General features: G+C 36.4%; 1 protein-coding gene across 5 annotated transcripts in view; it reads right to left on the minus strand.

The window, feature by feature from the left end:
- Positions 1–20,427, minus strand: part of TRPM3 (transient receptor potential cation channel subfamily M member 3) — a 617,065-nt gene that overhangs the window by 135,039 nt on the left and 461,599 nt on the right. For all 5 annotated transcript variants that reach the window (XM_031943669.1, XM_031943675.1, XM_031943674.1 and 2 more), the window contains exon 9: positions 17,592–17,664. In XM_031943669.1, coding sequence (XP_031799529.1) covers positions 17,592–17,664 — 73 coding nt within the window. The remainder of the gene's footprint in view (positions 1–17,591; positions 17,665–20,427) is intronic.

Raw genomic sequence — 20,427 nt, forward strand, 5'->3', positions numbered from 1 at the left:
TTGTTAATTCTGGGTCTTGTTCACTAAAAAGGAGCTGAACAGGCATTAGAGAATCTCTCTTGGTTGATATCAGAGCCTTGTCAATAGATTGTGACTCTCTGGTCATCTTGTGGAGAGAATGTGAAGTTATTTAAATCTCATCTTTAGGGCTAAGGATTTCATGGAAGTAAAAATAGTGTGCATAATGGCTTGGTATTTTAAACAAATTTGCTGATACATCTGGGACGTTATGGAGGAAAAAGAATGAAAAGGACATAGAGGAATGAACTATGGATGGAAATTCCTTAAAAAAATGATAACCTTGGTCTGACTCTTTCTATCAGCCTGAGGCCATATTTGGACTCCACATTTTAAAACAGATCTGGTTAAAATGCTAAGAGTTAAGAGGCGAGTCACAAATATAGCGTAAGCCTTGGAAAAGAGGAATTTTAAATAAAATTTTAAAAAAACGAAGATTATTTTTCCTAAAGAGAAAAGACCAAGGGCACTCTCTCACTCTTGAAGGATGCTTTATGCAAATGTAGTGGTCAGCTGTCCATTTCTAATAAAGACAGAATGAGATGGCATATGTATAATTTATAGCATGATTTATAGAATTTTGAAAGCAAGGATGATTTGATTCTGAAACAATGAAATGAACTAAAAAGGGGGGTTGTGGGAGCTTTTTTTTTTTTTGAACAAAGAAAAGGTATTCCTGATTTGAAAGACTTAAATGGGGTCTTCCCTAATAGGATGAGAAGAGAGACAATAGTCTTTTAATAAAGTGTCACATCACTATAGAACTTGGTTATTCAGCTGCCACACATAGAGCACATCCAAGAACTAGGGAATACATAGCAACCACAACAAGTCTCAGAACAGCCAAAAAAATCTCATGCACTTTGCTGATGATAATTCTTCAACCTTTACTTAGAGTCTATTGATTGTATTCTATATTATTCTTAAGTTATTTGTTCTGATCTCCATCAGTTTACCTCATATATAAATAATTCTAGTGATATAGAGCTATAGAATATCCAGGAGCCTGGTGCAAAGATTCTTAATAAGGTTTCTGTGAACTAGTTAAAAAAAATTAAAAATGATATTTCAGTATAATTGGGTTTTTTTTGGGGGAACCCTATGTATTTTTATTTTATGCATTTAAGAACATTCTTCTGAGAAGGATACATAGGTTTCCCCAGACTGCCTTATGTCCCATGACATAAAAAAGGTTTTTATCTCTTATTGGTGACAGCTAATGAAAGTCAGTCTATTTATTTGGGAAAAGCATTTCATTCCTCGATTATCTGAAAACTATTAGAGTAGAAGGAAACTAGACTAAGATGGGGTCTGAGCCTGGCTCATTTTCAGAAATGTTTGCTGCTATAACTCAGAAAAGCAAATGAAATGTCTCCCACTACAAAAAGTAGATCAAATCTGTGTATAATTTATTCCTTGCCCTATTTTTTTTTGTTGTTTCAAATGATGACTGTTTCCTCTATGTAAAAGACAGTTGAATTATATTTCCAAGACTGATTTCTTTCAAAATATGTGGCAAAAATCATTTTTCTGGGGCTAAAGATGCTCATTTTAAATTTCTGATGAACAAAGAAAGTCCTTTCTTTTGAGTTTACCTCATTTATTCTGTATAAATTTTGTATACAAAATTCTTTTCATGTCTTTCTTTTTTCCTTGGAATACAAGCTTCTTGAGGGCAGGGACCTTCTCTTCACCTTTCTTTGTAACTCTGATGTTTAATACAGTGTCTGGCACAGAAATACTTGTTTGATTGACTTAAAAAGCATATGGGGTTATGTGAGAAAATTCCACTTGGGAAAAGATTCTTAATGTTTTTTTTTTGTTTTGTTTTTTTTTATCATGGATCCCTTTGGCAGTCTGGTAAAACTTATGAATCTCTTCCTGGAATTTTTAAAAATTCATAATTAGAGGAAATACCAAATTTTAGTTGGAGGATAGTAAAAATAAAAAATGTACTTTTCCCCCAGGCCGTTTCATAGACTGCTGAAAATCTATCGGTGAACTCCAGGTTAGGAATTCCTGTTCTTGGGGAAGATATCTTTGTTCTGTTGGTGATGGTAGGGATTTAATCTTTTGTTTAAGCAATAAGCAGATGGATGGTGGGAGATGAATATCAGAGAGGGAACTGACATTTTAAATCAGAAAAGTCATAGTTTAAATCCCACGTTGGACATTTACTAGCTGAGTGGCCATGGGCAATTTACTTTAACTTATTATAATATTTCATTAAATGCCTTTGCTTTGAACTAATTGTGTTCTGTGGCAGGTACTTCAGCCTTTCCCCTCAGAAAAAGCCTGCTTTCTCTTGATCCCTGTTCTTGGCTAATTTAAGGAATTAGATGCCTAGTTATTTCCAGGCTGACTCAGATTGTCTAATTCTATAGCAGATCAATGGTTACTAAATCAGTGAGTACCCTTTCTTAGTATAGAATACTTAACTATGACTGTTTAGTCCTTCTAGAGGCATTCTTAATGGAGCTGCATGGGCTTAATCTTAACTTGTTATGCCTCAGTTTCCCTGCCTCAGTTTCTCTGAATTGTTTTGCTAGAATTTCCCTAATGGCAATCATCCCCTTCCTGACTATTAGGACTGAGATAATTAGGGCTGCGGAGCTTTGACCACTCTGGCATTCCAAAGAGTCATAAAACTCCAGATGGCTTATCTAAAATATTTGGGTATCTCCTGGGCCAAGACTTCCTGTCTCCTGCTAGACCATCTTCTTGTTCCCCAACCTGTCAGAATTAAAAAGATGTGGTCCTTCCTGGAATTTTCACTCATCCAGTGCTCTGCCCTCCCCCACCCCCCTTGCCTTTGTTTCTCTGATCGATGAAACCCTATAAAAGTCTCTTTTATTATTATAAGGAATTACTTGCTGGTTCCTGGGTGTTTTGAAACAAGAGTCCCATCCAGCCAGTTGGCTATGGCTAGTATGGCTTTGCTATTCCAAATTCTCCACTATTAAAATATTAAAAACCCTAATCTCTGTCTTGCCTTAGTTTTTTTTGGCATTACAATCCTTAGTCACATCCCTGAGACTAGGTCAGAAATAAATTGATATCTTTAGTAGGGAAATGATGCCTAGAAAAACAGAATTCAGACATATTGAATCCCATATTCCTTTTACTTGGACATTTCTTATAAGGGAGGAGTAGATTAAAATAGGTAAGTGTCACTAATCTCAGTTGCTCTTTAATTTTTTTTTTGAGGGGAGAAGAATGTCCTAGATATATGTTTTCATTAGAATGGGGAACTTTTAAAGTGGAAACTCCCTCTACTATGGAAATCTGCACATCATATAGTTATAGTGTACTGAGGCAATGAGAGGTTAAATGATTTGCCAAGGATCATGTCAATGTCAATGCCCAGCAAGTATAACAATTGAATTCAGAATTAAAAATTTTCTGATTCAGCTTTGACAAACCCATCTATAAATTAGGGAAACTACTAATTCTACTACCAGTGTTTTCACAGTCTTTGGATAGGTTTTTATCCTAGCTGAAGCCTGAATGATCTTTTTTCTCTTGAATGTTAGATGAGGAGACTGTGCATTCAGGGAGGACCAACCGTGGACATTCTGAGAAGCCAGTGTTTTAATATGCACTAAGGGAAGTTCAAGAGCTGGTCAAGCTTTGCTAATCTAGAAAATGGGAGATAATGGGCCCACTTCCCTATATTTGCTGCTAGCTAGGATGCCCCTAGGTGAACAACTAAAAATTGCCTATCTCTGAAGTGACTATATATCTCTCATGACTATATATTTTGGATCATGTGCCTGTTGATTTCAGTGGTGAAATTCATTTTGTTTGAGCATTTCTAAGAAGAAAATAACATTCTGCAGTGAATACTATGAAATTTGGATTCATGACTTATTCAGAAGCTGCAATCGGCATAGAATCAAGAAGTGTGCATTAGCTTAGATGCAAGGACAATGAACAAATAATAGTCTATATATAATGCTACTTCCAAAGCATGAGATAGCCAGAAACATACAATAATTTAGCCTTTGGTATATTAGAGATCAAAGAATGATGACATATAAGAGGGGAGACAAGTTGTAAAGGAAAGGAAATGAGTTGTAGAATTTGGGGACTCTAACTTCATTAAATTAGCTAAGATTAATTTAGTTTCTATTGCTTTCCTCATCTTGAAAGCAAAAGCATTAAACTAGATGATTTACTTTCTTTTCCAGCATAGAATAAAGCAAATCTATAATGTTATAGTATGGAAACAATTTTGGGACTTCAGAAGAAAATGATCAGTTTACCTAAATGCCAACCCTCCGAGTCACTAGCATTTAATCATTTAACTACAACATGTTAATATAAGTCACCCTCATCATCCTATCCAACAAGATGGATTTACAACTGCAAAGTGCCACACTTACCTTGATGGCTTTTTTCTATTCAATTTCTCTGGGAAATACCTAACTATCTTTGATTTTCAAAGGATGAACAACATATCCTCAATTCTCCCCAAAGGGTATTAATTACTCTGGATTTATCCAGTCAGAATCAGCTCTTAAATCTACACCTCTTCCTTGAGCTTGCTGCATTTCCACAGAGTGAGATTAGCATAATGGAGTACTACCATCAGAACCACTGATTTTATGGTTTTCTGTTTCCTTGCTTCATATTTCCTGCTAGAGACAAACAGTAGCTAGGGATGCTTCAGTCCCTTTTGTTGCTGAGACCATGTGTTGGGATTCTTTAGAGTTAACATCATATTGATCTGAGTAAAAGCAGACCTGCTCCAGCTTCAGATGTGATAGAGTCATAACTTGATTCAGGATCCAGGGTTATGCTGCCCTGTCCCAGGAATTGGGAACATGATCTCAATCTTATTCTTGGGTACATTAAACACTTGAAGAATAACTTTGATATTAAACATGAACTATGATATTAAAGAAGAAATAAGAAAAACAAGTCTTATGAAAAATAACTTCTAGAAGAAACCTTCTTTGTTCTAAATCAGTATATAAGTTTTGGTCTTGTAAGTAATAAACAGAATTTTGCGTGTGCTACCCCCTTGGTCCAGTTTCTTCTTTCACAATACCACTCATGCATAGATATTTTTATCTAAGGGGAGATGGGTGGGTGAGAAACTTGCTTAAAGAGTCATTTTAAGTCAGCCTGCCACAGGATTCCCAAGCCAAACTCCTTCTTGAGAGCAAAGTAAATCCCTAACTGTTGTAACTAAACACTCTAAGAAAACCATTTCTCCAATTTGGTATCTCCAATTTTTTCATCAAACTTTCTGCAATCTGGCTTTCAACTTCATTCAACTGAAATTGCTCTCTCCAAAATTACCAATGATATCTTAATTGTCAAATCTAATGGCCTTTTCTTGAACCTCATCTTTCTTGTCCTCTGCAGTCTTTGATACTATCACCCTATCACCCTCTTCTCTTTGACATAAATGGATAAATGCATAGTAATTATTATCCTTTCTGCTCTAGGATATGTTTATTCTTATACCTCTGAATATAACCATAGATGGCTAGAGGAAGTGGATAGAACAAAACCCACTAATGTGAGTTTATTACCATACTGTTGTTGGACAGGACAATGAGGATGGCTTGTACCCAACATTTTGTGGTTAAATATTAAATGCTAGTTGTTGTACCACAATTCCCTTTTGATGTCCTGACCTAGTTTCCCCATTGTCCTATTTACTCTGCCTCTTAATCTTTGATGAGATAAAGGTCTACCTCAGTTGCTCTGCCCCAAAACCCCAGGCTATAATCATTCCCTTTTTAAGTGGTTGATGAGATAAAGGTTTTATAACTTTATATCTTTAGGTTATAATCATTCCTTCTTAATGTTTGACAGGATAAAGGTTTATCCATTTTAGATGTCATTAGAATATCAGTAACCTCCCTCCATTGTCTCATCCTAGGGCCTCCCCCTCCCCCCAATTAGGTTATCCCCATCCATGTACCTCCCCCATTATGCCATTGTTCTTGTTATCCTATAAAAAATCTTGCCCTCTGATATTTAAGTGCTGGACTCTTTGAGATGATAGTCTCATCCAGCCCTGGGACCAAGATCCATTTGGTCCCAGTATAGCTCTCCATTTAATAAACTATTGAATTGGTCTCTAATCTCTGTCTTGCTCAGTTTCTCCAGCATTACATTTTGGAGGCCCCAGGGAGATATCGGGAACTGAGAATGGGAGTAGGGGTTAAAGACATTTCAAGTCTCCACTTTGGGCCTGGAAACAGTTGGGGATCTGTATTTTTCTCTTTCTTGGAAAAGGCTAGCTCTCTGGATTCCTCCAGAGGCTCCAGGAAGAGAGCAGTTCACCAGCTGGGGCCACACCCGAGAGTGGATACTTTCGATTTGGCCAGGAAAGAGTAAGTCCAATCTGATTTGTTTTTGTCTGTCTGTGTTAGCACCTGCATTCTCAGAATATTAGAATATACTAGCTTGTACTAACACCTGGGTTCTCAGAATAAATTGTGAGAAATAGTCTCAAACTGCATGCAGTTGGCATTACCTGAGTGTCTCCTAAGACACATCTGGTTCTGTGTGCCGGTTCGGACAACTCTGGGCATTCCAGAGTATAAATCTGGGTGTCTTTTAAAGACACCAATTGGCTTAGCCTTGTGTGTGTCTAACCGGACATGGTTGTCACTATTGGGGTGTCCTTGAGACACCATTTGGCTTGATTCTTGATTAGTGTCTAACCAGACATGGTTGTCACTATTGGGGTGTCCTTTTTAAGGCACCATTTAGCTTGATTCTTGATTAGTGTCTAACCAGACATGGTTGTCACTATTGGAGTGTCCTTTTTAAGGCACCATTTGGCTTGATTCTTGATTAGTGTCTAACCAGATGCAGTTGTCACTACTGGGGTGTCATTTGAAGACGCCATTTGGTTTGGTTTTAATGTTAGTGTCCTACTGAATGTTGTAATTGTGCAGTCTAAGTGTGATCAGTGTTCTGTATGTCTTGTATGTTATTGCTCAGTTTGGATTATGGGAGGGAAGACTAGAGCAGACAACTTCCCTTAGGGCTATTCTTTCCAGATAGCACCTGGTCTGTGTTAAATGTTAAATGGCTGCTGGACAGTCTATTGTCTGTGTTAAATGGCTGCTGAACAGTCTATTGTCTGTGTTAAATGGCTGCTGGACACTCTATTGTTTGTTAAATAGCTGCTGGACAGTCTAGTTGTGCACTGTGTTCTGTGTAATTTGTTTGTCTGTTGTGATGACCGTATATTTTAAAATCAGCCGGAGTCAGGAATTCAGGTTAAGGGAAAATCTTCAATCTTTATTCTCAGTAGAGGTGAAGAAGGATAGGAGGTGAAGGGGAGATCATGCAATGTGTGCAGCAGTAACAGGAAGCCAGTCAGCAGTCTCTCCCAGTCTCTCTTCCTGCCCCTCTGCCTCCACCCACCAAAATCGTCATTTTCTATACAACACATCAGGACTTGCACAAAGAGTGGACAGGGACCATTCTTTCTTCAAGCATATATATTAATAGCGTATGGTCCAATTACTATTTAGCTTCACATGCTTGGGACCTCAGTGCATCAACTCGAGCTTCAGCCCATTACAGTCTGTTTTGTTAACTTAAGAGCCCTGTTAAATTTAAGAACAATGATCAAGTTTGGGAATTGGTTAATTCAATATTCAATACTCCAGCTGGAGAAAACATTTGATGAGGAATTTAAAGATGATTCTAAATTTGAGAAATTTTACTGTTGCCTATGCAGACTAGAATTAGATGCAGACTAGAATTAGTTATCTTTAAGTATAAGATCTTAAAAGAACAATAGCTTGTTAAAGAAGTTCTGTTAACTTGCCTGAAAGGGGTCATGTGTCTCTAATTAGGTAAAGTATGTAACAAAAAGGATCTGACTTTTCTGAAAGCTTCAACTCTGGCCAAGTTGGAGCTTAGGAGGAGTCCATTGGGAATAATGGCCACATGGGGCCAGAAGGAGAGAAAGAAACTATGCTGTTTCATTACCTGAAGTGATATAGGAAAAGCAGTTTTGTATTATTGGGAATTTAAAGCTGTTTGTTACCTGTATTATAACATTGTAAATTATATTTTAAATCCAGCTCTGCTGGATATGTGAGTTTTATGAAATTCCCCCACCCACCCACTGATTTCTGCTACTTTAAATGTTGGGTGGGGTAGGGATCTTTTGTAAAGATTTAAACTCGCCCCCCACTGCTGTTACTTCAGCTATTGGAGCATTTAGTTAGCCTGGAGTGAAGTTTAATTCGACTCCCTCTAAACTGTTCCAGACATTTTTTTTTATCAAGTTGTAGCTACCTGGTTCTTGGCTAAAAGCAGCAAACTGATTTGTATAAATATAAGGTAATGGTAAATATCTGTTTAGGATTTGTTATTGGAGATAAAATTTCTTGGGTTTGTATTTAATATCTTACTGCATTTTTTTTCCCTCCTGTAACTGATTTCTATAATCAGAGCAATGGCCAATAAGAAATTGTTAGTGCAATTCAATTATGTCATACCTTGCTGTTTCCAATATGACTATCTGTAATCATTATATCCTAAATACTTGAGCAATTAAGTATTTAGTCTGGTCATCTAGATATTGTGTCTGGATATTCAAGTTTCTTTTTAAGGTTTATAACTAATGAGAGGCCACATTTTGTGGCAGTCCTTGTGTACTAGTCTTTCTACCTCAGACTGTTCTAATTTTTCTTTGTTAGATTTGTTTTTGTTTCTAGATTTGGTCAAATTACAGATATACTGACTTGCTTCTGGAACCTAGATCGAGGTTTGATTGTCAGTCACTACATACACCCATCCCCCTCCCTGGACTGAGCATCTTTGCCCATTTTCAGCAGGAAGCAGCTTTTGAGAACCATCGCCCCTTTTCCTGATGTAATTTGGACTGATATGGGGGAGTGGGAAAGTGGTTGACTTGTTAGAATTTTAACTGTATTACTATGTTTAAGACTTGGGATAGAAATTATTAAACTTGGTTAACTATTGCTGTTATGTTTGAGACTTTTAGTCTGTTATGTATATGCACATGTATATGATTTATATGTGGGATGGTTATTTGATAATTCCTTTCCAAAAAAAAGGGGAGGAAGAAATAGGAAATTGGGGAAACTGGTGTATTTTCTTAGGCACTTCTGCCCTACCCCCTATCTTACTAGTTCATATTTAATTGGAAGTCCTTTAAAAGTCCTTTTCATTTTTTATTCCTTGCTTAAATGTACTAGACTATGATTTGCTGGTTGTGCTTTAACTTTGAAATCCTTTATTCTCTTGGAATTGCCCTGCCAGACTCAGTTTTTGGGATTATTTTTTAGAAACAACCAGAAATCAGGACTGTCAGTCTCCCTGATCTGTTTCTCCACTCCTGTTACCCCAAGTCCTTAATTAGTATTTCAGCATTCTTAAAAGGACCTTGTAGTTGATATCAGACCTCTAAAAGTTTGAGGTTTGTAATGCCTTGGTCTAACTGTGCATAATCTGCTCAGAAATCTGATCCTTTCTGCAGCCCTGTCTGTTCCTCTGGGCAGGGACAGGTGGAGCTACTCTAAGCCTCACCCTTCCCCCCCCCCCCCCCCCGGAGCAGGTGGCCCCTCTGAATGGGCAGCACAACTGTCTTGAGCCCTGCTGCTCTGTAAGCAGAGGCTGAATCATGCACAAATGACACAGACTTAACTGTCCTTATACTCCCCAACTGCAGAGGATCTGACATGATTGAAATAAGGAACTTTGTGTATTGCTGATTAACTCTGGGGTTATCAGGGAGAGACTTGACCTTGCCATAAATCCTTGCATTATTCTAGCTTTATTTTGATTTTTATTTGGTCTATTTACTTCACATAGGGTTGTTCAAAATTATGGTGCTAAAACCTTCTAGAGGAAGGCAATTCAAAGATTTGAATAGTTACAAGAGTGTGGAATGTTGTGCCACAATTTCCTTTTGATGTCCTGACCTAGTTTCCCCATTGCCCTATTTACTCTGCCTCAGCTTATAACCTTTCCCTCTTAATGTTTGATGAGATAAAGGTCTACCTCAATTGCTCTGCCCCAAAACCCCAGGCTATAATCATTCCCCTCTTAAGTGGTTGATGAGATAAAGTTTTATATCTTTAGGTTATAATCATTCCTTCTTAATGTTTGACAGGATAAAGGTTTATCCATTTTAGATGTCATTAGAATATCAGTAACCTCCCTCCATTGTGTCATCCTAGGGCCTTCTCCTCTCCTCCATTAGGTTATCCCCATCCAGGTACCTGCCCCATTATGTCATTGTTCTTGTTTTCCTATAAAAAAGCTTGCTCTCTGATAGTGCTGGATTTTTTGAGACAATAGTCTCTTCTAGCCTTGGGACCAAGATCCATTTGGTCCCAGTAAATCTCTCCATTTACTATTGAATTGGTCTCTCACCTCTGTCTTGTTTCTACAGCATTACACTAGTGACTCAGAGGGTTGGGCTTTTAGATAAATTTCATTTCTTTCCTAGGCTTTCATAATACTGCTGTCGCCTAGTTCTCTCAATACCTATTGACTATTCCTTCTCAGTCTTCTTTACTGGATGAGTAGATATCCTGGCCAGTTTACTGTGGGTGTTGCCCAAGGCTGTTGTTGTTTGTCCTCATTTTGGAAGAGGACCATGACATCAGGGAAGTAATGACATGACATGAGAAGTGAATTGGATTTGAGTGAAGGAGGCTGTGCAAGGTTACTTGCCTCACTTTCCCCTCCAGAGCCATCTGGGTGTAGAATAAGATATAGATCAGCACCAGTGGAGATGGCCCTACATACAATGAGAGACCTGAGCCTTTTTAAGCTAAGGTCTTCAACAGGTCTCAGTTTGACTGAGGCCACACCTTTCAGTGATTAAGGCTAGGTAGCAAGAGAGGCAAATAATCTCTTCTTTCATCTAGTTTAAAAAAAAAAAATCTGAACAAATGAATAAATCACTCTGGGAGGGGAAGACCCTCAGGGTTTCTTGCCAAAAAAGAATATAAATGGCTACATGTATATTCAATCTGAGTCAATCAGGACTTCCTTTCAAATGCACTGTGTCTGTATTAGGGGATACAGAATTCGCCCAGCAGCCTTCATACTGAAGGGGGAGGGAAACTGTTCCCTTTAAAATGATCACTCTGAAACTGTGTTCCCTTTTGATCTGTGATCCCTTTTGGAATCCCAGGCCCTCCTGGGGAAGGCATATCCCCCCAGATAAATTAAGTGTTGTTATTCAATTAAAAATCTCGATCAAAAAGCACCCTTTTTATCTTTTGAGGCTGCCAGACCCTTTGAATTCCAACTGGAGATCTGGCCCAGATACCTATAAGTCTCTAGGCCTGGGAACTTTGGCTTTCCTTTCAACCTGATACCTGAAGCCTCAAGACTCCTTTTTAAAGGGCAATTTCTGAACTCACTCTTTACAGAAGGTCCAAAGCAGCTGCTAGGACCAGTCTCCATTTTCCTAATAGGACTTTGCTACTAAAGAAGTCAGTCTCTTAGCAAAACTGGCTTCCTATCCATTAATAAACTTTCATTTTTGCCAAATTTTTTTTTTGGCATTTTTGCCAAATTGCCATTTAATTTGCCAATTAAAATTTCGGGTTCATGTGCACAACCAAAAAGGGATTTTAACAACTCTTTAGTAACTTTTTAGTTAGTGACTGCCACTAACCTCATCAATATCAGAGGTACTAATCTTCCCTGAACACACCTTACACCCAGCATTGGTGTCCTTTCGTTAGAGAAGGTGCTGTGCTCTATGAACACAGCAGAATTGAATTAGCTCAAAAGAAATATAATATGCCCAAAATTAGAAAAGGCACCCCAAATATTCAAAGGGACTACCTATATCAGGCATGTGACAGAGCATTCTGAGCTCATATTGGTCTGATCAGCCACAGTTCGACATGCTGTACATAGTGATGCCATTTTGGTCCTGTTTGAGTATGGAGGATGACCACAACCAACCAATGAACCAAGTGAAGGAGATGAAGTGAGATATTTCAAGACAGTTGTGAAAATCGAGTAAGGCTTCATCTACTTCAGAGTTCGAGTAGGTCTGAAGGTCTTTGAGCATTGACTCAAGGGCATACTTAAATCTCCTTCCTGCTATACTTCCATGACATAATTTTCTCCCTATTTTGATCAAATATGGGCAACTATGTACTTATTGGTCAAGTTCAATTTCTTGGGTAGTTCCAGCATTTACAATGTAAGACCCTTAGCCAATGAGGATGATGATCAGTGGTGGGAGGGGTATTCACCATTAGGGACTATTTAAAATGTCAAACCTGGCCTAAAAGATGCCTCTTCCTTTCTACTGCTTGCTCTATGAGAGGGACTCCCAATTCTCGATTCTCTGGAGAATGTACAATAAACTTTTGCTTTGTTCCTAGAATCTCTCCAATTTTTTGTTAAATGGTGACTCCCTCACCATTCTGAGCCACACACAACCAAGCTGACCTCAGGCTAGGAAGACCTCGGGCTTATGTCTCATACGCATTGTGATTTTGAGATCCTGGATAAGTCTCTTATCTTATGAGGACTCTAGACTATGTCCTCTTAAACTGTGATTTGTGACCCCATATATGCATGTGGGGGTCACAAAATTATGGTTTGTTTTCATTATTTTGTATTTGAAGGAGAGTTAGGAAATACATTCCCTGTCCTAGTTTCCCCAAATGAAATAGTATTTATAAAGTATTCAGCATATAGTAGATGCTTAATAAATGCTTATTTCCTTTTCCTAATCAACCTTTATCCTTTCTTTTATCCCAATGACCTCCTTTAAGACTCTCAATTCTGTCTCAGCTGTTTAGATTTTCTGCCCATTCTAATTTATTTCAGTCACTTGCCAAGTATTCTTGTACGACTTTCATAGTTGTCAACACCATATCTTCCTAAGGTAAACTTTCTCTTATAGTTTTTCTCAGATGAAAGATAAGGAGAATAATATTGATTTATCTAGAAATGTCTGTGAGTATGACTAGATTATGTACATATTGAATAATGTACCGTACACCACCCATGATTTTAAGTCAACTAAAGAGCATATTTGGAAGTCCTTCACAAATCTAGTAGATTAGTATTTGAGAAATTTCAAAGCCATCAGAAAATAGAAATGACAAATCTTTTAATGCTAAACTCTATTAGCATTAACTTCTGCATAATATTCACCATGGTAATTAGAATTGTTAATTTATTAGAGCAATCATAATTTTCCTTAATCCCCCATAGTATTTTCCATTAAATAAATTTTGTGGATCATTAAGCCTGGAAGCCCCATGGGTTGTAATAGTAGCAAAACCATACAACTAGTGATTGGTCAGTGGTAACTTGAGACAAGAAAAACTTCCTGGTTTTAGATAGGATGGTAATTTTTTGCTGTCATTAGATTTGGATTAAAGTATGAATGTGCTATTCTGGTCTGGTTTTTCACTTGTTTAGGGGTATTCTTGACATTCTATAAAGATAGATAAAACTATAGACAAGCATTTGCATCAAGAATTCTTATCACCCATCATTGCAGTTTTTTACTAAAAGGATGAATGACACTTTATATATTCATAGTTCATTCCATGGTCTCCAAATCATTTGTTTCAGCTCCCATGTTGTTCAGAAGTAGGGCAATTGAGCAAAGTTAGAAGAAGGGGGTTAGAACATCGGATCTCTCTTTTGAATGCTAATTTGGAGATTTTAGTTCTACCACTGAGTTACTAAGCTGTTTAGCCAATAACTCTTTACTACAGATCTCTCCATGACATTATTTAATAATGTGGAATGCAAAAGTGTCAGTTAATTTAGTTATACAATAAAGGCCAAATAAACAAGAACTGAAATCTTCTTTGCTTTTTTATTGGTTCCATACTGGTTACTTATGCTGAGACACCAAAAGCCCTGAAAGCTATTGGTGTTACTGTCAGAAATGTCTCTGAACTGGTGGGATATCTAAAAAGAAGTTGACATGTGCATTAGTCAACTAGCATTTATTATATATTATGATTTTAGATTGTTCTTGAGGGAGTTTCAGAGCAGGGGTATCTTATCCTGGAGGTTGTGAACTCTTTAATATAATTTTCATAACCATTTCAATATAAGTAGTTTCTTTTGTAATAGTATGTATTTTATTTTATGCATTTAAAAACATTATGTTAAGAAGGGCTCCACAGACTTATCAAACTGATAAATGGGTTCATTCAAGATAAAAGGTAAAAAATCCATTTTAGAGGGAGCTGGATTTGTTTGGAACCTTGCTTATTGCCAACCTTAATTGAGGTCTCATTTCTGTTTTTTGTAGTTCTACCCAGATGCTACTTCCTATACAGTACTTCATCTCATCACCCTCAATGTTATGGTACTCCCCTTTCTTCATTTGTTTTATATTTACCTCCTTTATAAATTATATATACCAATATCTAAAAAAATAAAATTAAAGGACGAGAGAGGAATGTATTAAGAGAAAGGGGAAGGGACAAATGGAATGGCATAAATTATCTGCCACAAAAGAGGCAAGAAAGCTTGTACAGTAGAGGGGAAGATGCAAGGCTATTCTAAAAGACTCATGATAAGGGGGGAGTGAGAAAAACTCTCATAATAATTGGCTCCTAGAAGAAATAACACACATATTCAATGTGGGCATAAAAATCTATTTTACCCTGAAGGAAAGTAGGAAAGGAAGGGGAATAGGAAGGTGGGAGAGTGATAGAAGGGAGAGCATAATGGGAAGGGTGTGGTCAGAAACAATACACTTTTGAGAAGAGAAAGGGCGAATGAAGAGAAAAAATAAAATTAAATGGGCAGAAATACAGTTAGCAATAGTAATTGTGAAAAGAATTTTGAATCAAGTTTCTCTAGCAACAGTAAATATGAAAAGAATTTTGAATCAAGTTTCTCATTTCTTAAGTGTATAGGGAACTGAATCAAATTTATAAAAAGAGCCATTCACCAACTGATAAATGATCACAAAATATGATCTATGCCCAAAGGACTATAAAATCACGCATATCCTTGAATCTAACAATACCACTCCTAGGCACGTATGCTAAGAGATTAAACAAAAAAGGAAAAGGATCTATATGTACAAAAATAATTACAGCAGCTCTTTTTCTCAAGTCAACGAACTGGAAATTGAGGGAATGCCCATCAATTGGGGAATAGCTGATTAAATTATGGTATGGGACTATGATGGAATACTATTGTTCTATAATAAGTAATGAGCAGTATACTCTCAGAAAAACTTCTGAATTCCTGCAAAATGAAATGTACTGTATCCAAAGTAATAGCAATATTATGGGATGATCAGCTGTGAATTACTTTGCTATTACTTTGCTGATGATCTAAGACTACACTAAAGGACTTAATAATAAAAACATGTTATGCATACCCAGAGAAAGAATTAATTGTGTATGAATAAAGATTGAAGCATATTTTTTAAACTTTATTTTTCTTGAGATTTTTTTGGGGAGAAATCTATATAAATATATATTTGCAATATAGCTTTTATAGAAATGTTTTGTATAACTTTACATGTGCCTTCTCAATGGAAGAGTGGGGAAGGAGGAAGAAGAGAATCTGGAATTCAAAGTTTTAAAAGCAAATGTAAAAATGGTTTTATATGTAACTGGGAAAAATAACATACAAACATGTATATGTATATATAAATATACATATCTATAATACACATTATATCTATATCTATAATGTATCCCTTATCCAATAGTGTATAGACTTCTTGAGGGCAGGAACTGACTTTCCTCTTGTCTTTGCATACCCAGATTTTACTTAGGAATGATAATATTAATTTATATAACACTTTAAAGCTTGAAAGTTGTTAGGGACATTTCTCCTCTGAAAATTGCCATGTATGCCATATCAATTAGTAGGGTGGGCCCAGGAGGTAAAAAGGGGCTTGGCCTCTGAGACAGGAGGTTGTGTCTTACAGGTGTTTCCTTGAGAAGGTGAGGGGTGTGTCCTCTTGCTAGATCTTTTCTTAGGAGGCAGCACTAACTCTAGGTATCTCTCTTCTGCAGATACACCTATGCAGTGGGCTAGGCATGGGGTAATCCCAGAGGAGAGTAAATATAAATAACTATCTTTAAGTCCATACAGAGAGAGATGCAGGCATACACACATACACTTGTTCTTGCTTCCTGCTAACCCCTGCTGAGATTACTAATAAAGAAAGATTGTTTGGCACCTTAAGATCAGCTCATTTTCGTGTATATTTGGGGGTATCCCAAAGACTGGTATGTATTGCCCTGGCAGTCTAGAATAGTGTACACAGACCATCTGGTACAGAAAGTGCTTAACATGTATTATCCAATTTGATCCTCACAACTCCAAGAGATAAGTAGTTTTAATATCCCTATTTTATAGATGAGGAAACTAAGGCTGAGACAGGTTAAGTGATTCCCCTAGAATCACAAATAGAAGTATCTAAGGGATGATATAAATTGAAGTGTTTTTTTGACTACAAGTCTAACACTCTATCCACTATACCACCCAGATCTAGGCAGTTTCTCAGGACCTGAGTTCAAATCCTGTCTTTGATACTTCCTAGATGTGTGAGTCTGGATAAGTTACTTAACTTCTGTTTACCTCAGTTTTCTCAACTGTAAAATGGGGGTAATAGCACATATTTAATAGGATTGTTGTGATAAGATATTTGTAAAGTGCTAAGCACAGTGTCTAGCATCAAAGGTGGTATATAAATATTATTCCCTTCCCTGTCATGTACTATCTTAAATGTTGGGTGGGTTTAGCTTTGCAACTTCACTGATATAAGAACTTCCAGTGAGGAAATGCCATCTCCCATTGAAAATCAGTATCTTCTGTGTAATTTATGGTCTTTGGGGAAGCTTTGAGAGATGAAATAATTTGTCCAGAGTCACATACTAATATATGTCAGGGTAGGTATTTGAAGCCAGTACTTCAATTGTCTAACTCTTTATCTACTATGACTCACTGTCTAGAACTTTAGAATGTAAACTACTTGAGGCAAAAAACTCTTTTTGTCTTTCTATCTTCAGAACTCAGCATAGTGTCTTAGCATGGTAAAACAAAAGCTTAATAAATGCATCTTGACTGATCCATTGATGCTTAATAAATGCTTTTTGAATAGAAATGTCAATGTAATTTGAAACATTTATTAAAGGTGATAGCATGTGATGAAGTTTCAGAAACTGGAGACCCTATATCTCCTGCCATGCCTAAATTTGAACAAATCGAATTCCATGGATAATCAAGTATAAGCACTTCTTTTGGGAAACTAGGTTATATCCACTTTATAGGTGAAATCTATTGAATTAGACCTTCATCCAACATAGTTACTATGTTTAAAGGATAGCATTATTTATTCTACGGCATATCTAAATGTGTGTAGTAATTATAATAATGCCTCTGCCTTAGCAAAATTTTATAATAGGGACAATAGCTTAAGGTAGAAGTCATCACAGTTATCATTGTGTGGATTGTTTCATAATTTATTTCTTAGGCTCCATTTCTAATGTAAGAATCCAGAGGTTATAGAGATAATTTGCTGCTTTTTTTTTTTTTTTTTTAATTTTAAATTTACTTTTTGAATCCAGGAGCTCTTTTACCTTTGAGTAAAGCTGTCAGGATTGCTAAATCAATGTCCTGGTGACCTTCTGATCCCATTCGAAATACAGTAATCTGCAATTTAAAACAAGGTGGCTATTAGCAATCTATTTTTACCACCATCCAAAACATCAAATAATTGCAACCACATCTAAATTCAGATAACCTTGATATCTATAATTCTCACGACATATCAATAGCACACAATAAGAGTGCTAGATGGCACACACATGACAAGATTGCTTTATCAATTCATTAATTGAAGGTGCAGCTGTGGAAGCCAGATAATGACTTTCTGGTTGCCCAGGCCCACATTTAAAAGGGATTTTAAATGGAATCATTACTTTGGATTCGGTTAAATGAGGGAAAGGTCAAAGTCCAAGGAAAATACTGCCCCCCCCTTTGAAAAATTCATTTTTCAAATCACTGATTTCACAATGTATAATTATATTATTGAAGAGAACCATGTCCATCAGAATTGCTCATCACATAGTCTTGTTGCCACATATAATGAGCTCCTGTTTCTGTTCATTTTATTTGCATCATTTCATGTAAGTCTCTGCAAGCCTCTCTGAAATCATCCTGTTGGTCATTTCTTATAGAACTATAATATTCTATAATATTCATATACCATAATTTATTCAGCCATTCTCCAATTGATGGCATCTATTCAGTTTCCAGTTTCTAGCCATCTACAAAAGGGCTGCCACAAACATTTTTGCACATGTGGGGTCCTTTCCCTCCTTTAAGATCTCTTTGGGATGTAAGCCTAATAGTAACACTGCCAGGTCAAAGGGTATGCAGAGTTTGATAACTTTTTGAGCATCATTCCAAACTGCTTTCTAGAATGGTTGGATTCATTCACAGTTCCATCAAGAATGTATCAGTGTCCCAGTTTTCCCACAACCCCTCCAACATTTGTCATTATCTTTTCCTGTCATTTTAGTTAATCTGAGAGGTGGATAGTGGTATCTCAGAGTTATCTTAATTTGCATTTCTCTGACCAATAGTGATTTGGAGCACCTTTTCATAAGACTAGAAATAGTTTCAATTTCTTTGTCTAAAAATTGTCTGTTCATATCCTTTGACCATTTATCAGTTGGAGAATGGCTTGATTTCTTATAAATTAGAGTCAATTCTCCATATATTTTGGAAATGAGACCTTTATCAGAACCTTAAACTGTAAAAATGTTTTCCCAGTTTATTGCTTCCCTTCTAATCTTGTCTGTATTAGTTTTGTTTGCAGATGAACTTTTTAACTTAATATAATCAAAATTATGTATTTTGTGATCAATAATGATCCCTAGTTCTTCTTTGGTCACAAATTCCTTACTCCTTCACAAGTCTGAGAGGTTAATTATTCTATGTTCTCCTAATTTATTTATAATATCGTTCTTTATACCTAGATCATGAACCCATTTTGAACTTATCTTGGTATATGGTGTGTTAAGTGTGGGTCAATGCCTAGTTTCTGCCATACCAGTTTCTAATTTTTCCAGCAGTTTTTGTCAAAAAGTGAATTCTTATCCCCAAAGTTGGGGTCTTTGGGTTTGTCAAACAATAGATTGTTATAGTTATCAACTATTTTGTCCTGTGAACCTAACCTATTTCCATTAATCAACTAGTCTATTTCTCAACCAGTACCAAATGGTTTTGATGACCACTGCTTTATAATCTAGTTTTAGATTTGGTACAGATAGGTCACCTTCATTTGATTTTTTTTTTCATTAGTTCCCTTGAAATTCTTGAACTGTTGTTCTTCCAGATGAATTTTTTGTTATTTTTTCTAGGCCAGTAAAATTGGGAGGGGAGTTTGATTGGCATAGCACTAAATAAATAGATTAGTTTGGATAGTATTGTCATCTCTATTATATTCGCTCGACCCATCCAAGAGCATTTGATATTTTTCCAATTGCTTAGATCTGACTTTATTTGTGTGGAAAGTGTTTTGTAGTTTTGCTCATATAGTTCCTGACTTTCCCTTGGCAGATAGATTCCCAAATATTTTATATTATTGACTGTTATTTTAAATGGAATTTCTCTTTGTATCTCTTGCTGTTGGATTTTGTTAGTGATATATAAAAATGCTGATGATTTATGTGGGTTTATTTTGTATCCTGCAACTTTGCTAAAGTTGTGGATTATTTTTAATAGCTTTTTAGTTGATTCTCTAGGGTTCTCTAAGTATACTATATTATATTACCATATCATCTGCAAAGAGTGATAATTGGGTTTCCTCATTACCTATTCTAATTCCTTTAATCTCTTTTTCAACTCTTAATGCCAAAGCTAGCATTTTAAATACAATATTGAATAGTAATGGTGATAGTGGGCAACTTTGTTTCACCCCTGATCTTATTGGGAATGGTTCCAGTTTATATCCATTCATATGATGCTTATTGATGGTTTTAAATAGATGCTAGTGACTATTTTAAGGAAAAGTCCATTAATGCCTATACTATCTAGTGTTTTTAATAGGAATGGGTGTTGGATTTTATCAAATGATTTTTCTGCATCTATTGAGATGATCATATGGTTTTTGTTAATTTGGTTACTGATATAGTCAGCTATGCTTATAGCTTTCTTAATATTGAACTAGCCCTGCGTTCCTGGTATAAATCCTCCTTGGTCATGGAGTATTATCCTAGGGATGATTTTCTGTAATCTCTTTGCTAATATTTTATTCAAGATTTTTGCATCAGGGACATCTAGGTGGTGCAATGGATAGAGCACCATCCCTGATGTCAGGAGGATCTGAGTTCAAATCTGGCTCAGACATTTAACACTTCTTAGCTGTGTGACTCTGGGCAAGTCATTTGACTCCAATTGCCTCAGCAA

The sequence above is a fragment of the Sarcophilus harrisii genome, chromosome 1 (genome assembly GCF_902635505.1).
Source record: "Sarcophilus harrisii chromosome 1, mSarHar1.11, whole genome shotgun sequence".
Taxonomy (NCBI): Eukaryota; Metazoa; Chordata; class Mammalia; order Dasyuromorphia; family Dasyuridae; genus Sarcophilus; species Sarcophilus harrisii.